Source organism: Drosophila montana, unplaced genomic scaffold, assembly GCF_035044405.1.
Source record: "Drosophila montana isolate Dmon_TW-CO22-7 unplaced genomic scaffold, ASM3504440v1 contig_3468_1, whole genome shotgun sequence".
NCBI lineage: Eukaryota > Metazoa > Arthropoda > Insecta > Diptera > Drosophilidae > Drosophila > Drosophila montana.
Genome location: NW_026998349.1, coordinates 442912 through 456824, shown reverse-complemented (window position 1 = coordinate 456824; position 13913 = coordinate 442912). Strand labels below are relative to the sequence as shown.

Sequence of the window (13913 nt, the reverse complement as noted above, 5' to 3'; positions counted from 1 at the left end):
TGTTGCGGAACTTTCAGCCGGTAAAGATGGTATAGAATTTTGTTTTTACCAGAAATCAGGGCTATATCCCGTAAACCCCATTTTAAGTTTTGCAAGTAGTTGAAGAAGGTATCCAGAAATTTAACTATCAGATGGAAAAGAACAAGGTAACATCCCTTAAAGCCAATTAAAGTTTTGCAAGTAGTTGAAGAAGGTATCAATAATGGAACTTTTAGATGGTAAGGAAGGTATTCAATAGTATTTGTATATCAAACATCAAAGGCTATATCTCTTAGAACTCATCTAAGTTATGCAAGTAGTTAAAGAAGGCGACAAGAAATGGAACTTTTAGATGGTTAAGATCAAGGCTATATCGCTTAAAACGCATTTCAGTTTTGCAAGTAGTTGAAGAAGAAAATTATATTTTTTTTTATGGGAACCTAAGTGCCACGTTTGTGACTGACTTTCGTAAAATACTCCAAAATCCAGGGCAATAAATCGATATTTATAGATTTAGACAATCTGAGAGCAGTTATCGAAAGAATAAACTTTAGCTCTGTTTTTTTATATTCCCAAAGGTAAACTCCAAACCCAGCCTGTTTTACAGGGTATTAATCGCTCGATCTCTTCCTCTAGCCGCATCAAATTTGTAAGCGGAATAAATATTGATATGATCAACGCTTGTATGCCACACAATCGACACTCCCCATAGATGATGTTTGCTACAAACAGAATATGCCCCTCTGCTAGCTGTGGGCATGGGTATTGGCAAGGCAAACAAATCACCAATCACAAATAATATTGTTTTTATCCGAGTGTGTGTGTGTGTTTCCTTTTGCTCTGGTGTGATATTTAATATTGTCGCCCACACACACACACACACACACACAAACACACTCGTGTTAACAAATTTGTTTACGACTAGCTTCTCATCAGTCTTCTTGCCGCATTCCTCTTAATACTCGCCCTTAGCTGACATATTGAATAACTTTCGAGGCAATCATTTTTTTTTTTTTAGCATGTAAACAACAAACTTGAAAAAGAGAAAACATTGCTGCAACAAAAAACAAAAATCCCTTTCGAGTTGAGGTATTTGATTTCGTTTCACATATAGTTGAGGCATTCGCTTGAATTTGCTTTTTAAGTTTTCTAAAATGTGCTGATAAGCAACAGGCGGCCAGCCAACTGTGCGTATACTTTATTTTGACCAAAGATCTTATGCGACAATTATGCGCAAATCGAGCGTATCATTGGACCAAAGTGCCTGCCTATTTGTTGCCAACTGAAAGTAGTCTCGGAATCTGGCCTGTTCGAGCGTAGCTTGCGCATAAAATCGAATCATTAGTTCACAAATCGCAGCTCATCAAAATGCAAACAAGCAGATAAACGTGTCAAAATGTTGCAGCCGACTGTTCAATACTCTTTCAATGTGCGAGCGATAGCAGCTTTGCCTAAATATATAAAGAGCTCGAAATTATGACGATTCCTCCATCAACTTTAGTAGTTTTTATGAATTTTGTTGCTCAGTCAACTCTAAAACTGTAGAAGATTTTCATGTTGCATATTCTAATCTAATCTTAAGACTATATCTGATGCGGTCACATGTGAGTGTATATTCCAAGTTCAGCATGCTGAACATTGCCCAAAACTCATATACGCTTTTCACTCTGTAAACGCGTGTATAAAAATCTAAAGCTGATGAATACCCCTTAAAAATGTGACAGAATGGGCATGCACATTCGTTGTGTTTATTAAGCAATTTTTCTAGCTTAAAATTGCCAGGAGTCAAAGATAAAATGTTTAAACTAAATTTTCTCTTGAAAGCATAAAATGTCTTACTTTTGGTTGTGGATTTAGTTTTGCATTTGCCAAGAATGAAGGATTATATATTTTAGTTAAACTTTCTCTTATTAAAGGTTACCTCATAGTCGTTATCATACGAAAGCATAAAGTCGAGTACGAATCGTTGTAGGCTTAGTTTTCTAATTGTTAGGAATAAAATATAAAACATATAAAATATTAAAGGGTAACTCATAGTCATAATCATGCGACTCGAAAGCATACAATTGAGTACGTTTTGTTTGAATGTAAAGTTATGTTTGTATTGCCAAGAATCTAAGATATGACATGTAAGTAAAATTTACCTTTTTTTTAAAGGGTGACTCATAGTCGTTATCGTATTCCTCGAATTTGCATGCGCTTACAGGCTCGTTGGCACTCGAAACGCTTCGTGTCCTTGTTGCCAGCTGAATGAATATGAAATATGCACGCTGATCCCTGACCTTGGGGCGTCTCTCTCTCCCTCTCTCTCTCTCCCGCTCGCTCTCTCTGGCTGCTGTTGACTCAAAATTATCTAGATGCGAATATGATGTGATTATGTTAATAAGACGTCGCCTTAACGCCCTTAATGACGCTGGCAATAATAATGTCTGGGCCATGGCTGTGCAGCAGTCAAGTACAAACTGCGCGCGCCCATTATCCCAACTAAGAGCTACTTAAAGCAAGACAGATTCATCCCAGCTCAGTTCAGTTCAGTTCAGTTCAGCTCAGTTCGACTCTGTTCCATTTTGTGTGTGTCACATTGTCGCCTCGGAGAGTGCTTATAATTGTTATGATTTTGCTTTTTATTTAAGTATCACAAGTGCTCGTACACTCAGAACATTTTCATATGCGAATCATTTAATGAGAAATTATGAAAACTAATTAGTCAAAATGTGGTCTTAAAATCAGGGCTGGTTCAGTTGCTCGGCTTAAGGCTCCACTCGTGAACTTTGCTAAAACACATTTGCGAAAAGTTTTGCAAAAGTTTCTAATGCAGCTAATTCGTGGGTTTGTGGTAAATAAAATGTTGAAATTCTAGACTCAAGCAGATTCGACTAAAAGGATGGTCAAAGAATTTAGTAAGGGTTAGGCAAGGTCTTCTATTTGGTATATTAAATAAAATGCACTGCCATTATTCCTTCGGAACTATTTTATGGCTAAATATGATTCCTAAAAGGTAATTTATTTTTCTAGGTGTAGCACTTTGTCAAAGTGTGTGCGCTTGCTAAGGCTGTTGATGAGCCTGGCCATCATAAAGCTGAATGTTACCGACATTGTGCTGACGTTGAGGTTCTCGTTCGGGGATTGGTCAGTGGATTTTTGGGTAACGCCACGTTTGTCAAAGGTCGCCAGATGACCCCTGCCTTTTATGGAGCTCATCCATTTGATTTGCGCGCCTAAGTAGACAGCGTTTTGTCTGCCATTCGAATCAAATGCCGGAAAAAAACTCTTTCCGAAGATGCCATAAAATGTTGCTGCCGGCTGCTGGCTCTGGCTGCCGGCTGCTTGTTGGGTTTTGCCACAACAAGGCTTAAGTGAAATGAAAACCAATGTACCGTGGACGCGCACACACACGCATATACACAGAAACACCCACACCACATCCTGCTGTATCCTTGAGAGCAATCTGCTTTTATGCTTACCTAGAATTTCTCGATATTCGTTGCTGGCTTTAATGGGTGCCAACTTTTCCATTAGCAAAGTTAATGCAACACGCAACCGGTTATAACTTGAGCGACTTGAATCGCTAATCTCTTACACACAAATACACACACGCGCACTAATACACACGCACTAACACACACACACGCAATGGCCAGCATGCGTTCCCTTTTCTCTCCGTGCGCTGATTGACTTTTTGTAGCATACTTTTTTGGGCAGCTTTGCAAAAGTTCCTTTGCGTCTTATGCTTGCTCTTGAAATTCCTTGTATCACTGCATAATGAATAAATTATTGTAAATAACTTCTCCGTCCCACAAGCTTTATTTTTTCAAATCAATTAAAAGTTTACTCCGCATTTAATATTTATTTTTTCCTTTTTTTTTTTTGTTGTCTACAAAGTGAAAAAACATTTAATTTGATTGCATCCTTATGACGGCCCAACATTTTGTTTGGCTTCCGTCTGATTTCATTAAGATCATAATTCATTTTATACAAACTTTAAGGGGGTTGGGGAAGGGGCTAGAAACTTGTGGACAAACAAACTGCAGGCAACATTCAAGATTTCGCTCTTTTGTTTCTTATAAAATTCATTTTATTTGATGGGCATGGTTAAAGTGGGCGACGTCTATGAAACAAGAAAGTAGAATACATATTCTCGATCAGTTCATATCTGGCTGTATTTGCGTTGCGTTCCCTAAAACTAGAGCTGCATATATAGGCTATATTTTCTATAAAAATCGACAAATATAAATTTGTTATTCCAATTTGTACTACGCCTTAGATTATCGATGGGGTTCTATAGAAAAATTCGATAAGTAATCGCTGTTTTATAATCGATAGTTTTCTAGATTATGTAATCCATAAATATCGATATTATATAATCGATTAGTACTGATATCATATGAAAGATAAGCATGGATATTATATAATCTAAGCACATCGATATTATATTATCGATAAATATCTGTATTATAGACTTGATAATTATCAATATTATATAGTTGATAAACATCGACGTATATAATCGATAAATATCGAGTTATGTAATCGATAAACATCGACGTATATAATCGATAAATTTCGAGTTATGTAATCGATAAACGTTGAATTATATAATCGATAAATATCGAATTATATAATCGACAAATATCTATAATACGTAATATATTATATACTCGATATATATCGATAATATATAATTATAATCGATTAAAATGTGAAAATTTATTATTTTCTAGCCGGACACCATCGACTCGTTCTAAATCTGAATATTAAATCATTAATAAATCTCATTAGTACATAATTTAATGAAAACTGTAATTAATTAAATGCATTAAATCGACTGCGTTAAAATTAAATATTTGCAATAGATATAAATAATAAATGAAAAAAAAAGAAACAGGCTGGCAGCCAGGCAATCGCAAAGGCTCCGCTGGCAGATACCCTGTAGCTAGGTCTAAGATACGCCTATAGTATTCGACTTAATGCGTATATACTTGATAGGCTTTTATGTGTTTCTACAGGGTATAAACCCGTAATACACTTCTATTAGAGTGTGTGTGTGTGTATTGTTTTTCGATATGTTTGTAATTTGTCATTTGCTCTTTAACGGTTCAATTTGTTCATGTCGTTAATTTCTGTTCTGTTTATTTATTTAGATTTTTTTTGTAGCACTTTTTGGTGGCGCCAGTAATTTGCATAATTAAAGCCGTCGGTCAGATAGTGAAATAAGATAACGAGCTCTACAGGTAAGTCAGTCTATTAATAATGGAGCGATTTGCTATTTGCATTGCAAATTTACATATATATTTTATTTTTCGAGCTGTTAACAAAAATTTATACGCCTCGCACATGCGAGAAATGTGTGGGCTTGGTTTTGGCCGGGTTTTGGTTATATATTTTGGATTAAACATTCCATTGGGAATTTCGAAGCGATTCAGGTTGTTTGGTACAGATTATTTCGAGCTGCCAACAAACAGATGACAACATGTGGGAGAGCAATAAAAACAGCGACGATAGTCGTAAAAGTAACTATTTCTATGCACATAAAACAAACTAAGTAGCTACGACTAAAGTGCCAGAGCAAATTTAATGACACTCCCCGTTTGTATAGACTCGAGTATGTTGTAAACAAACTAATCAAACCTGATGCGAATGACTGCACATTAAGTACGTTCAGTTCTATGAGCATTGCACTTGTCCTCTCATCTCGACATCTTCAGAAATGTCGTCATGGTTTATACGCATATATTGACTATTAAGACCCATTGATTGAGCCTACTCAATTTGTCTTTATTAGACTTACAAACTAGCCATCTAACTTTTATAGGGTAACACTCGACCGAAAATGACGTTTGTTTTCTGGCATTTCAAGTACACTTCGTGCTTGAATATTCCCTAAGTAAATGAAGGAGTGAAATGAGTAAATGAGACTGAGCAAAGAGTACTAAATGCAAGAATCTTCGTCATAAAAATAGATTCCTTGAGTAGCGTTTAGTGTTTAAGTCGGAATTCAGCAAAAAGTTCTTGCAAATATATTTCACTGTCAGCTTTAGATATTTGTACTAGATTTTATCAACGCTTTTTCTCTTGTTTTCTCTGAGTGTAGCATCGCAACATGCATTTCCAGTGTCTGTCTCTTGGATAAACTCTTCCTTTGGCTATAAAATAGGATGGGATTTATACGTTAAACTCATTTGAATATTGTGTATGGAGTCTTTGGACAAATGTATGTTACATTCAAATGGGGGCTTTTTCTGCGTATTAAATATACTTTTAATCAGGATGACGAGCAGAGTCGATCTATCCATGTGCTTCTGTGTGCACTTTTCGATCTCGGTAACTACATCAAATCAAATATATATTCTCTTAAAAAATACGTTAAACATGTTTATAATTTGTTTTCTTTCGATAACTGACCGCATTTCAATAATATCGATACAAATCGATTTCGACAAAACGGGTTTTAAAGCGAAACTCGAAAATTATAAGTTTTTAAATTATATTTATTTCAATCATATAAGCTCCTAGATCATACGCAGTACGGACTTATAATTTTGTGTCGATATCTCACAGCATTTTAATAATATCGATATATATCGATTTTAGTTAACAGTTTCTTATTAATAGCTGGAAAATTGTAAGCGCTAGATACATCGAACTTGCTGTGTAGGTTATTGTATAGAATATACAAATTAATGGTATTTCACTTTGTATGTACCTAAGATATTTATTGCCGTTTTTCTTTAAATGTGAAGAATCATACAAATTTTTGAAGGTAGAGCAGTGCGCTTCGGTATACACACACCTTTATACGCTATTTTTAAGCTCTGGAAATTTCTTAAAGATTGGACTAAAAAGAGCCTAGTTAAACAAGAATGCATTTCCCATACATAGAATGGAGCATAGGGAAGAAGAAGCACAGTCGCTGCGTGCGTTTGTGTGTATCTGTGTGTCTTTGCTTATGCTTATACAGAATTAATGTAGAATTTTTTTTTAACGAGAGCTTGTCGCTTGGCTTAGGCTATCTCAGTGTATCTCTCTTCTCAACTGTTTTACTTGGATAACCGTGTTGCGTGCAAATGACAAATCTCTTTGTTCGATAATTCTATAGATACAACAAACAATTGTCTGGTAAAGCGAGAGTTGTGCAATAATTAAGAGGCGGCGCAGACCGGACAGGACAATGCTGCGCTGGAAGTTACGTCAATTGATGTGCTTGTTTTAGACAGCTTTGCTGTTGGCTGTCGCACGCAGTTGTTGTTGTTGTTGTTGTTGCTGTTGCTGTTGCTGTCGTATCTGCAATGGCCATAAAGTGTATCAGCTCTGGTCTCATTCGATATGCACACGTGCCATCGTGTGTGGCTCATGCAATTTGTGCCACTTGACTGGGCTGAAGGTCGCAGTGGGGCTGGCCTGCCGACAATTTCAATATGTGCAGCTGATGTCAAGCCGAAAATCTTTTTATTGCTGCAAGTCATAAATATGCATGTGGGGTTGCGTTTGGGGGGCTTTCATATTGATGAGCATCTAGACAGCTTCAAGCGATAGCCGGGCTATCAGCGTGTTCTAAGTGCATTTCATCCCCGCTCCTCCCTCTCCCCTCACCCCTCTGCCGCACACACCGCGCACTAGAGCCCCCCCTACAGCAATTTGCCCCTCTGGCAGTGAAGGTCAAATTGAGCTGTAGTTAGTTGGATTTACGTCAAGAGCTGCGCAAACACTCTTCGATAAAATGGCGAAACGGAAAGCGGGAAAAAGTTTAGCTCCGACCAGCCAATCTGTCTATCAAAAAGCGCATTTGTCAGTCTCACATCAATGAATCTGGCGGATCTGACTTACAAACTTTCAAATTGTCCACAAAAGTTTCGCAACTCAAATTGTGTGCATTCAAAAATGGACTTTCTACACATTGGGAAGGGTGTCTGTGTCTGTGTGTGTGTGTGTGTGGCAGTTGCATATGCTGCACAATTACACTCAGAGAAATTAGGATATCTTACGATTATCTTCGAAACGTTTTCAGAAATTTATAACCAAATTCGTATTTGCTTAAAATCAGCCATATAAGAATTCTTATTTTAAGTAGTTTTTAAGTCATATTTTCAGACAGTAATATATTTTTTAAATACTGGAAAAAATAAGAATTTTTTACTAAAATAATACATTTTCTCAAATTTTAGCAAAGATCAAAGTTTCTTAAATTAAAACCGAAGTTCTTGTTTCAAGAATTTATTTGGTTTAAAAACTTAAAGAAAAGCCTATTATTTTTTTACTTGAATTCGAAGAGCTATCAATATTCAGTTGAGATCAAAATTACTTAAATTTAATACCAAATTCTTATTTCAAGAAGTTTTTAATTTAAAAATTTAATGTATTTTCTAAATACTGCACTCAGAGCAAAAACTAAGAAACGTAGTTATTTTGACCTAAAAACATGCAAAAAAAAAGACTTAATTTAAGAAACTTTTCAAGAATTCAGCAATTTGAAGTAAGGTTTACATTTTAAGAACATTTATAAACAAAACATAATTGCAATTTAGAGAAGGAAAACGCTTCGAGTTCTTTTCTTATTATATTAGGTCTTCATTTTTTCGCTGAGTGTATGTACTTTCCGTTTATTATGTTCGACGCATTTTTTTTTTTTAGCCAAGCTCAAGAGCTACTCCCTTCGAGTTTTATAATACTACGGCAAGTGGCAACAAACTTTAAATAATATTTGCATCCGCTTTCAAGCTAAGCAACTGCAGCTTGAAACGGATGTCCTTCCAGGATATGCGAAAATGCTAACTGCCACACACACACACACACACATACAGACACACTGGAAAATTGCTATGAGGGAGAAAATAACCATGACAAATATTCATGACAGCATATGTTTACACATGTATCTTGGCTTGCTCGAGAACTTTTAAGGAGAAGTTAAATAGCATCAAGAAATGTTACAAATTCTTTCAAAGAAGCGAGAACCGGGTTCTAAAGTCTGGTTGTTACATATAAGAGTGCTATAGCTGAATATTTAATGAATATATTCTGTGCAGACTCGGATAAAAAGGGTAGCATGGGTTGAGCTTATATTCTAAACAGCCTTGAGGACTTATTTGAAGAAGTTATAGTAAATGTAACAAATTCTTTCAAAGAAACATGCACTAGGTCGATTGGTTTGAAAGTTTGGTATGGTACATATATGAGTGCTAAAGGTGAATAGTTTATGAATATATTTCCTACAGACTTGAAAAAGGTTAGCATGAGTTGTGCTGGTGTATAAGTGCAGCGGGTAAATGCTTATAATGCTTATATTGTATACAGGAGGATTTGGACGACATCATAAAAAGTAACAAATTCCTTCATACAATACACATTCAAAGAGAACTGGTTTCGATTCTCAGGTTCGAAACATATGTGAGTGCTATATTAGTAAATATTTTATGAACATATTCTATACAGACTCGGATTTGTGATGATATTTGTGTGAAAGGCATCTCGGACTTCATCAAGCAAAGCCTAGAGTTTGGGTATACGCACACATTTGAAAATTTCAACTCGATCGGACTTTAAGCACCGATTTAATCGAGAATGCATTTTCCCACACAAAGCATGGGGCAAAGGAAAGAACAAGTATTGATACAAGTATGCAGGGTATCTTGCAGTCGTGTACGTTCGATTTAAGAAACCTTCCACTTGCTGTCAAGTGCTTGAAATGTTTTCTGTGGCATATTCTACATACATATATATGAAAGTTTTCGGTCCTTTGACTCCTTTAGTGAATCGCTGCCACAGGGTTGTTTGCTAGAGTTGCCATAGTTTCGCACATTCCACATTTGCCGGGCAGTAACTAATTGGCATCCATTCGGCTGAACAATTATATTTGTGTTTTGAGATGTAATAATGAGGAGGCGGCATTGCATAATAACTAATTGCACACTGTGCAGCAGAATTGCGAACACGAGCGGGAAAATATATATTCTATATATTATTTTTTTTTGAAATTTGTTTATGAATTCATATCTAAACAAAACTAAAACGTTTTGAGTTAATGGATTCGGGTTATTTCCATAATCAGCATATGGTATTTAATAAACATAAATTCCAGCACTCAGCCAATGAACTTGTTTCGGATCTCTCGCAGAAGGGGAACAAGTTGTGCTGAAATACCCAAAATGCCCGAAGAGAAGAAGAACCCAGCCCATCAGAAACAATTCTTGTTTAATTGTGTGTCGTAATTGGATAATTAAAAAATCCATAAATTCATATAGGCTTAATGGATTTTGATATTTTTTGTCGGTTCATTAAATACTATTTCATTTAATTTTTTTTTTTTTTGGAATTTAATCGCATTATAAACGGGTGTGAAATGCCAAATGAAATATTGCACTTTGCCGTTTATCTTTGATCTTTGTGTTTTTAATGCGACTAAGCGCTATGAAATTTTTGCTTATTTTCTTTTTATACTTTTATTTTTGTATTCTTGTCGAACTAATAACTAAATGCAATAGGCATAAAACACAACATATGGTGGTCAACGGTTTGGTCTGCGCTCAGCTACCTTTAGAATGGGCGTGGCACAAAGGTGTTGGGATCGATGAGCGTGGCCTCCTCCCAGGGATACACCTGCGAGGGTCCGGGGAAGCGACTGTTGTAGGCGGCTGCCAAGCGCAAAGGACATAGGTTATAGGTTAGCTGAAGGGAAGATTGTTGCCTTAAAACTTACCAATTATCTTGTTGATGGCCGTCTGTGCGTCCAGTAGTTGTGCTGGAGCTGCATTGGCCAGGATTAGGCAAACGGCGGCGAATACCAAAACAATTGCAAACAGTTTCGACATTTTTGCTGGTGTGCTTGTTGATGCTGCGTTGGGACTTGTGCCAAGTATAGTTAGCCAAGTCGCCGCTGCCGCTATTTATATCAAGTTCAGGCCGAGCGAAAGACGGCCATGAATGGGAAAGCCAATAGCCAAAAGCCGCAGCTCTCAGCTGTTCGAAATTGATTTCTTGTTTCCAGACGCCACGATTCATTTCGATGGCGTCTACGCAAATATGCGGGATCTGCTCCGATATATAATCCTCCCGCCCGCCACACTCAACAAAAAAAACGAAGATAAAACAAGTAACAGGTTCTAGTCGGGAGCTCCCGACTAGGGGATACCCTGAACCCTCTTCTTCCAACAGGCGATGGGTATAAAATGAAAGATAATTGATATATATATGATGTTCTAGAAGCTACATGTCACGTTTGGTGACTCTAGCTCATATTATTTACCAAAATTGCCCAAAAAACGATTTTATCGATTACTTGGAAACGGGGCAAGTTATCGAATATCGGAAACAAACTCGATCTGCGCGGGCACTAGGAGGACCTACAGCTAAAATTTCAAGTCTCTAGCTCTTATAGGTTCTGAGATCCTTGCGTTCATACAGACGGACAGACATACGGACAGACATGGCTAGATCGACTCGGCTGTTGATGCTGATCAAGAATATATATACTTTATGGGGTTGGAAATGCTTCCTTCTGCCTGTTACATTCAATTGCACAAATACATTATACCCTCTTTACCCATTTTCAATGGGTTCCGGGTATAAAAAGAGTAGAAAACGGGTTTCGCTAAAGAACAAACGTGCTCTGGGAATATCCAATAGCATAGAAAGTAAACAAATCGTGCGACAGAGCATTATATTAATATATTTAATATACAAATATTTGTTTGTTTTTTGTAATATTAATTTATATGGATTTTCAGCTACATCTTTTCAATTATGTACACAAATATATTCTCTCTTTTTTCTTTGGGGCATATTCGAGCCTTTGCATAAGATTCGTTCGGTTCATTGTACGAAACGTCGATGTGTTATTCGGTTATTCGGTTATTCTTTTTGTTTTGTTCTGGATTTTTGCGGTTTGGTTTTTCCCGCCGCCAGCTTTTTATTTGATGTCCGGCGCCGCGTCGAGATCAAAGGCCAAAAAATCGTTTGATATTGCGATTTTGTCGCCTTTTGTTGTGTACGGCTGAATTCATAAATAAACCGGTTCGCTTAAAGAAAGTAAAAACTTTTGTCGTTACGTTTTGTCTATTAATAAAATATATTCTAATTCTATTTGGTTAGAACTAGCAGAGAAAATGCCAAAGGTCGAGCAAAGGGCTTAGCACGATAGAAAAAAAACACAATCTGTTTATTATATTGTTTTTCTCTTATAATAACAAGATATTCTTTTTATACCCAATCTATTATATTTTGTTTTGTTTTTTAATAACTTGATATTCTTTTTAATGCCCAATGTAAATACCCAGCCCGTTGCTTTGTGCGGCGGGTATCAGTTTAAAGGAAACCAAACTCTCGGGCTGTTGGCTTTTAAAGGTCCTTCAGGCAGCTGAAAGTGGTAACAGCTGCCAACTATGTGTGTGTGTGCGTGTGTTGTGTGTGTCTTTTGTGTGTGTGTTTTGGTTTTTGTGTGCAGCTCCAACTGTTTGCGAAATCCATACGCTTTTAGGCATATTTGACACGCTCGCTTAAACATGCGCAAAAGTTTGATTGGAATTTGCGTTTTTAGCACATGCCTACACCCCCCTCCCCCCTCCCCCCACTTTTTTGTGGGCTTCATCAAAGACATTGTCTTCAATATAATGTGCGTTATGCTAATACAGACACGTGCCGGCTTGACTAAATTGTCAGCATCCTAATTGATTGAGACAAATGCGAGACGAGCTCCGACGACAGCACAGATGAGCTCCAGCTCCGGCTCCCATTCCCAGTTCCCAGCTCCGGCTCCCATTCCCATTCCCATCTCCCACTCCCACTCGTTTTCTTCTTCTTGTACTTGTACTTGTTGCTCTGGCTGTAATGCATGGGAATCGCGTCTTGGCCTGGCATATGGGCCCATGGTTTATGAATTGTTCATCGAGTACGCGCCTCTAATGAGGCAGTCGCGCAGTGAAATAAAGCTGCTTATCGCACTCTTTATTAGCCGGCAGTTATACAATCTAACCCCCCCGCTCGCTGCCCCCCCCTTCCCCCAAATACGCGTATCCTTCCGCTCCTCTTGAAGCACCACGCATACTTGACAGCCAATATTAATAATGAACACCAACGAATTCCCAAGCATTACATTCACATACATATGTGTGTTGGCTGGATTAGATTAGGCGAAAGCAGATCGAAAAGTTACGGAATTGATGTTAGACGTTGAAGATTAATCTAAACGGAATTATTTCTTCAATTAGTTAAAAATACTTGACTTGAAATAAATGTAAAATGTTTTAAATGATCTAAACATTTCTCAAATTGCGAACTCTATCCGGGTCGAACTTATTTGTGAATAATAAAAGATAAAATAGACAAACAATTAAATTGAAATTAGCAGTTGGGTTTGAGCCGGCGACTTGTTCGATGCTTAGATACCTAAGCTCTTTAGGCTCTTGACGTCACGATTGCGAAGCCTCCGAATTGATTGCCAAATCAAAGGAATGCTTTAGTTAAAAATTCTCAAGCTCCGACGTTTCTGTCACAAATAAACTCTTTTGTATATATATAATTACAATAGGAGCTGCCCTCGGGCTGTGTAGATAATTTGTGCCATGTACAAATTTAGTAAAGCACAAAATATTTGTGCTTGGGGTGTTATAAAGAATACACACACTCACACGCACACACATTCACTCATACATAAACAATGAAAGCAACAATGAAAGCCCGACACAATAGGGACAAAGGCAGCAACATCTGAGCATAAACATATTACCCCGAGGGTATTTTCAAATTATACGCTTATAAAAAATTGCTTGTTGATGGCGCTGCTCTTTATAATTTTTATATATTTATTTTTTTTGTTATTTTTATTTACTCTTTTTTTTATGTATGCATTTGCAGCCGGCGGGGAGCGCAACGTGCGGGCGAACCCCCGCAAAGGATTATGTGTGGAGTCAAGTAATTTGAGGCATGAATATAAAGCTCAGCCT

At 37.1% G+C, this 13913-nt stretch overlaps 2 protein-coding genes across 5 annotated transcripts in view; one reads left to right on the top strand and one right to left on the bottom strand.

Moving 5' to 3' along the window:
- The window catches only part of LOC135434967 (G-protein coupled receptor dmsr-1), a 97980-nt gene that overhangs the window by 64729 nt on the left and 19338 nt on the right, over positions 1–13913 (top strand). For 2 of the 4 annotated variants that reach the window (XM_064691800.1, XM_064691797.1), the window contains exon 3: positions 5121–5210. The exons of the other annotated variants lie outside the window; for them this stretch is intronic. The gene's annotated coding sequence lies outside the window, so the exon portion shown is untranslated. The remainder of the gene's footprint in view (positions 1–5120; positions 5211–13913) is intronic. 4 annotated transcript variants of the gene reach the window in all.
- Positions 10401–10811, bottom strand: LOC135434981 (uncharacterized). The gene is made up of 2 exons (XM_064691816.1): positions 10673–10811; positions 10401–10607 (listed from the first exon to the last, which is right to left on the bottom strand). The coding sequence occupies exons 1-2, from the start codon at positions 10782–10784 to the stop codon at positions 10510–10512; spliced, it is 210 nt and encodes a 69-aa protein (XP_064547886.1). The 5' UTR covers positions 10785–10811; the 3' UTR covers positions 10401–10509.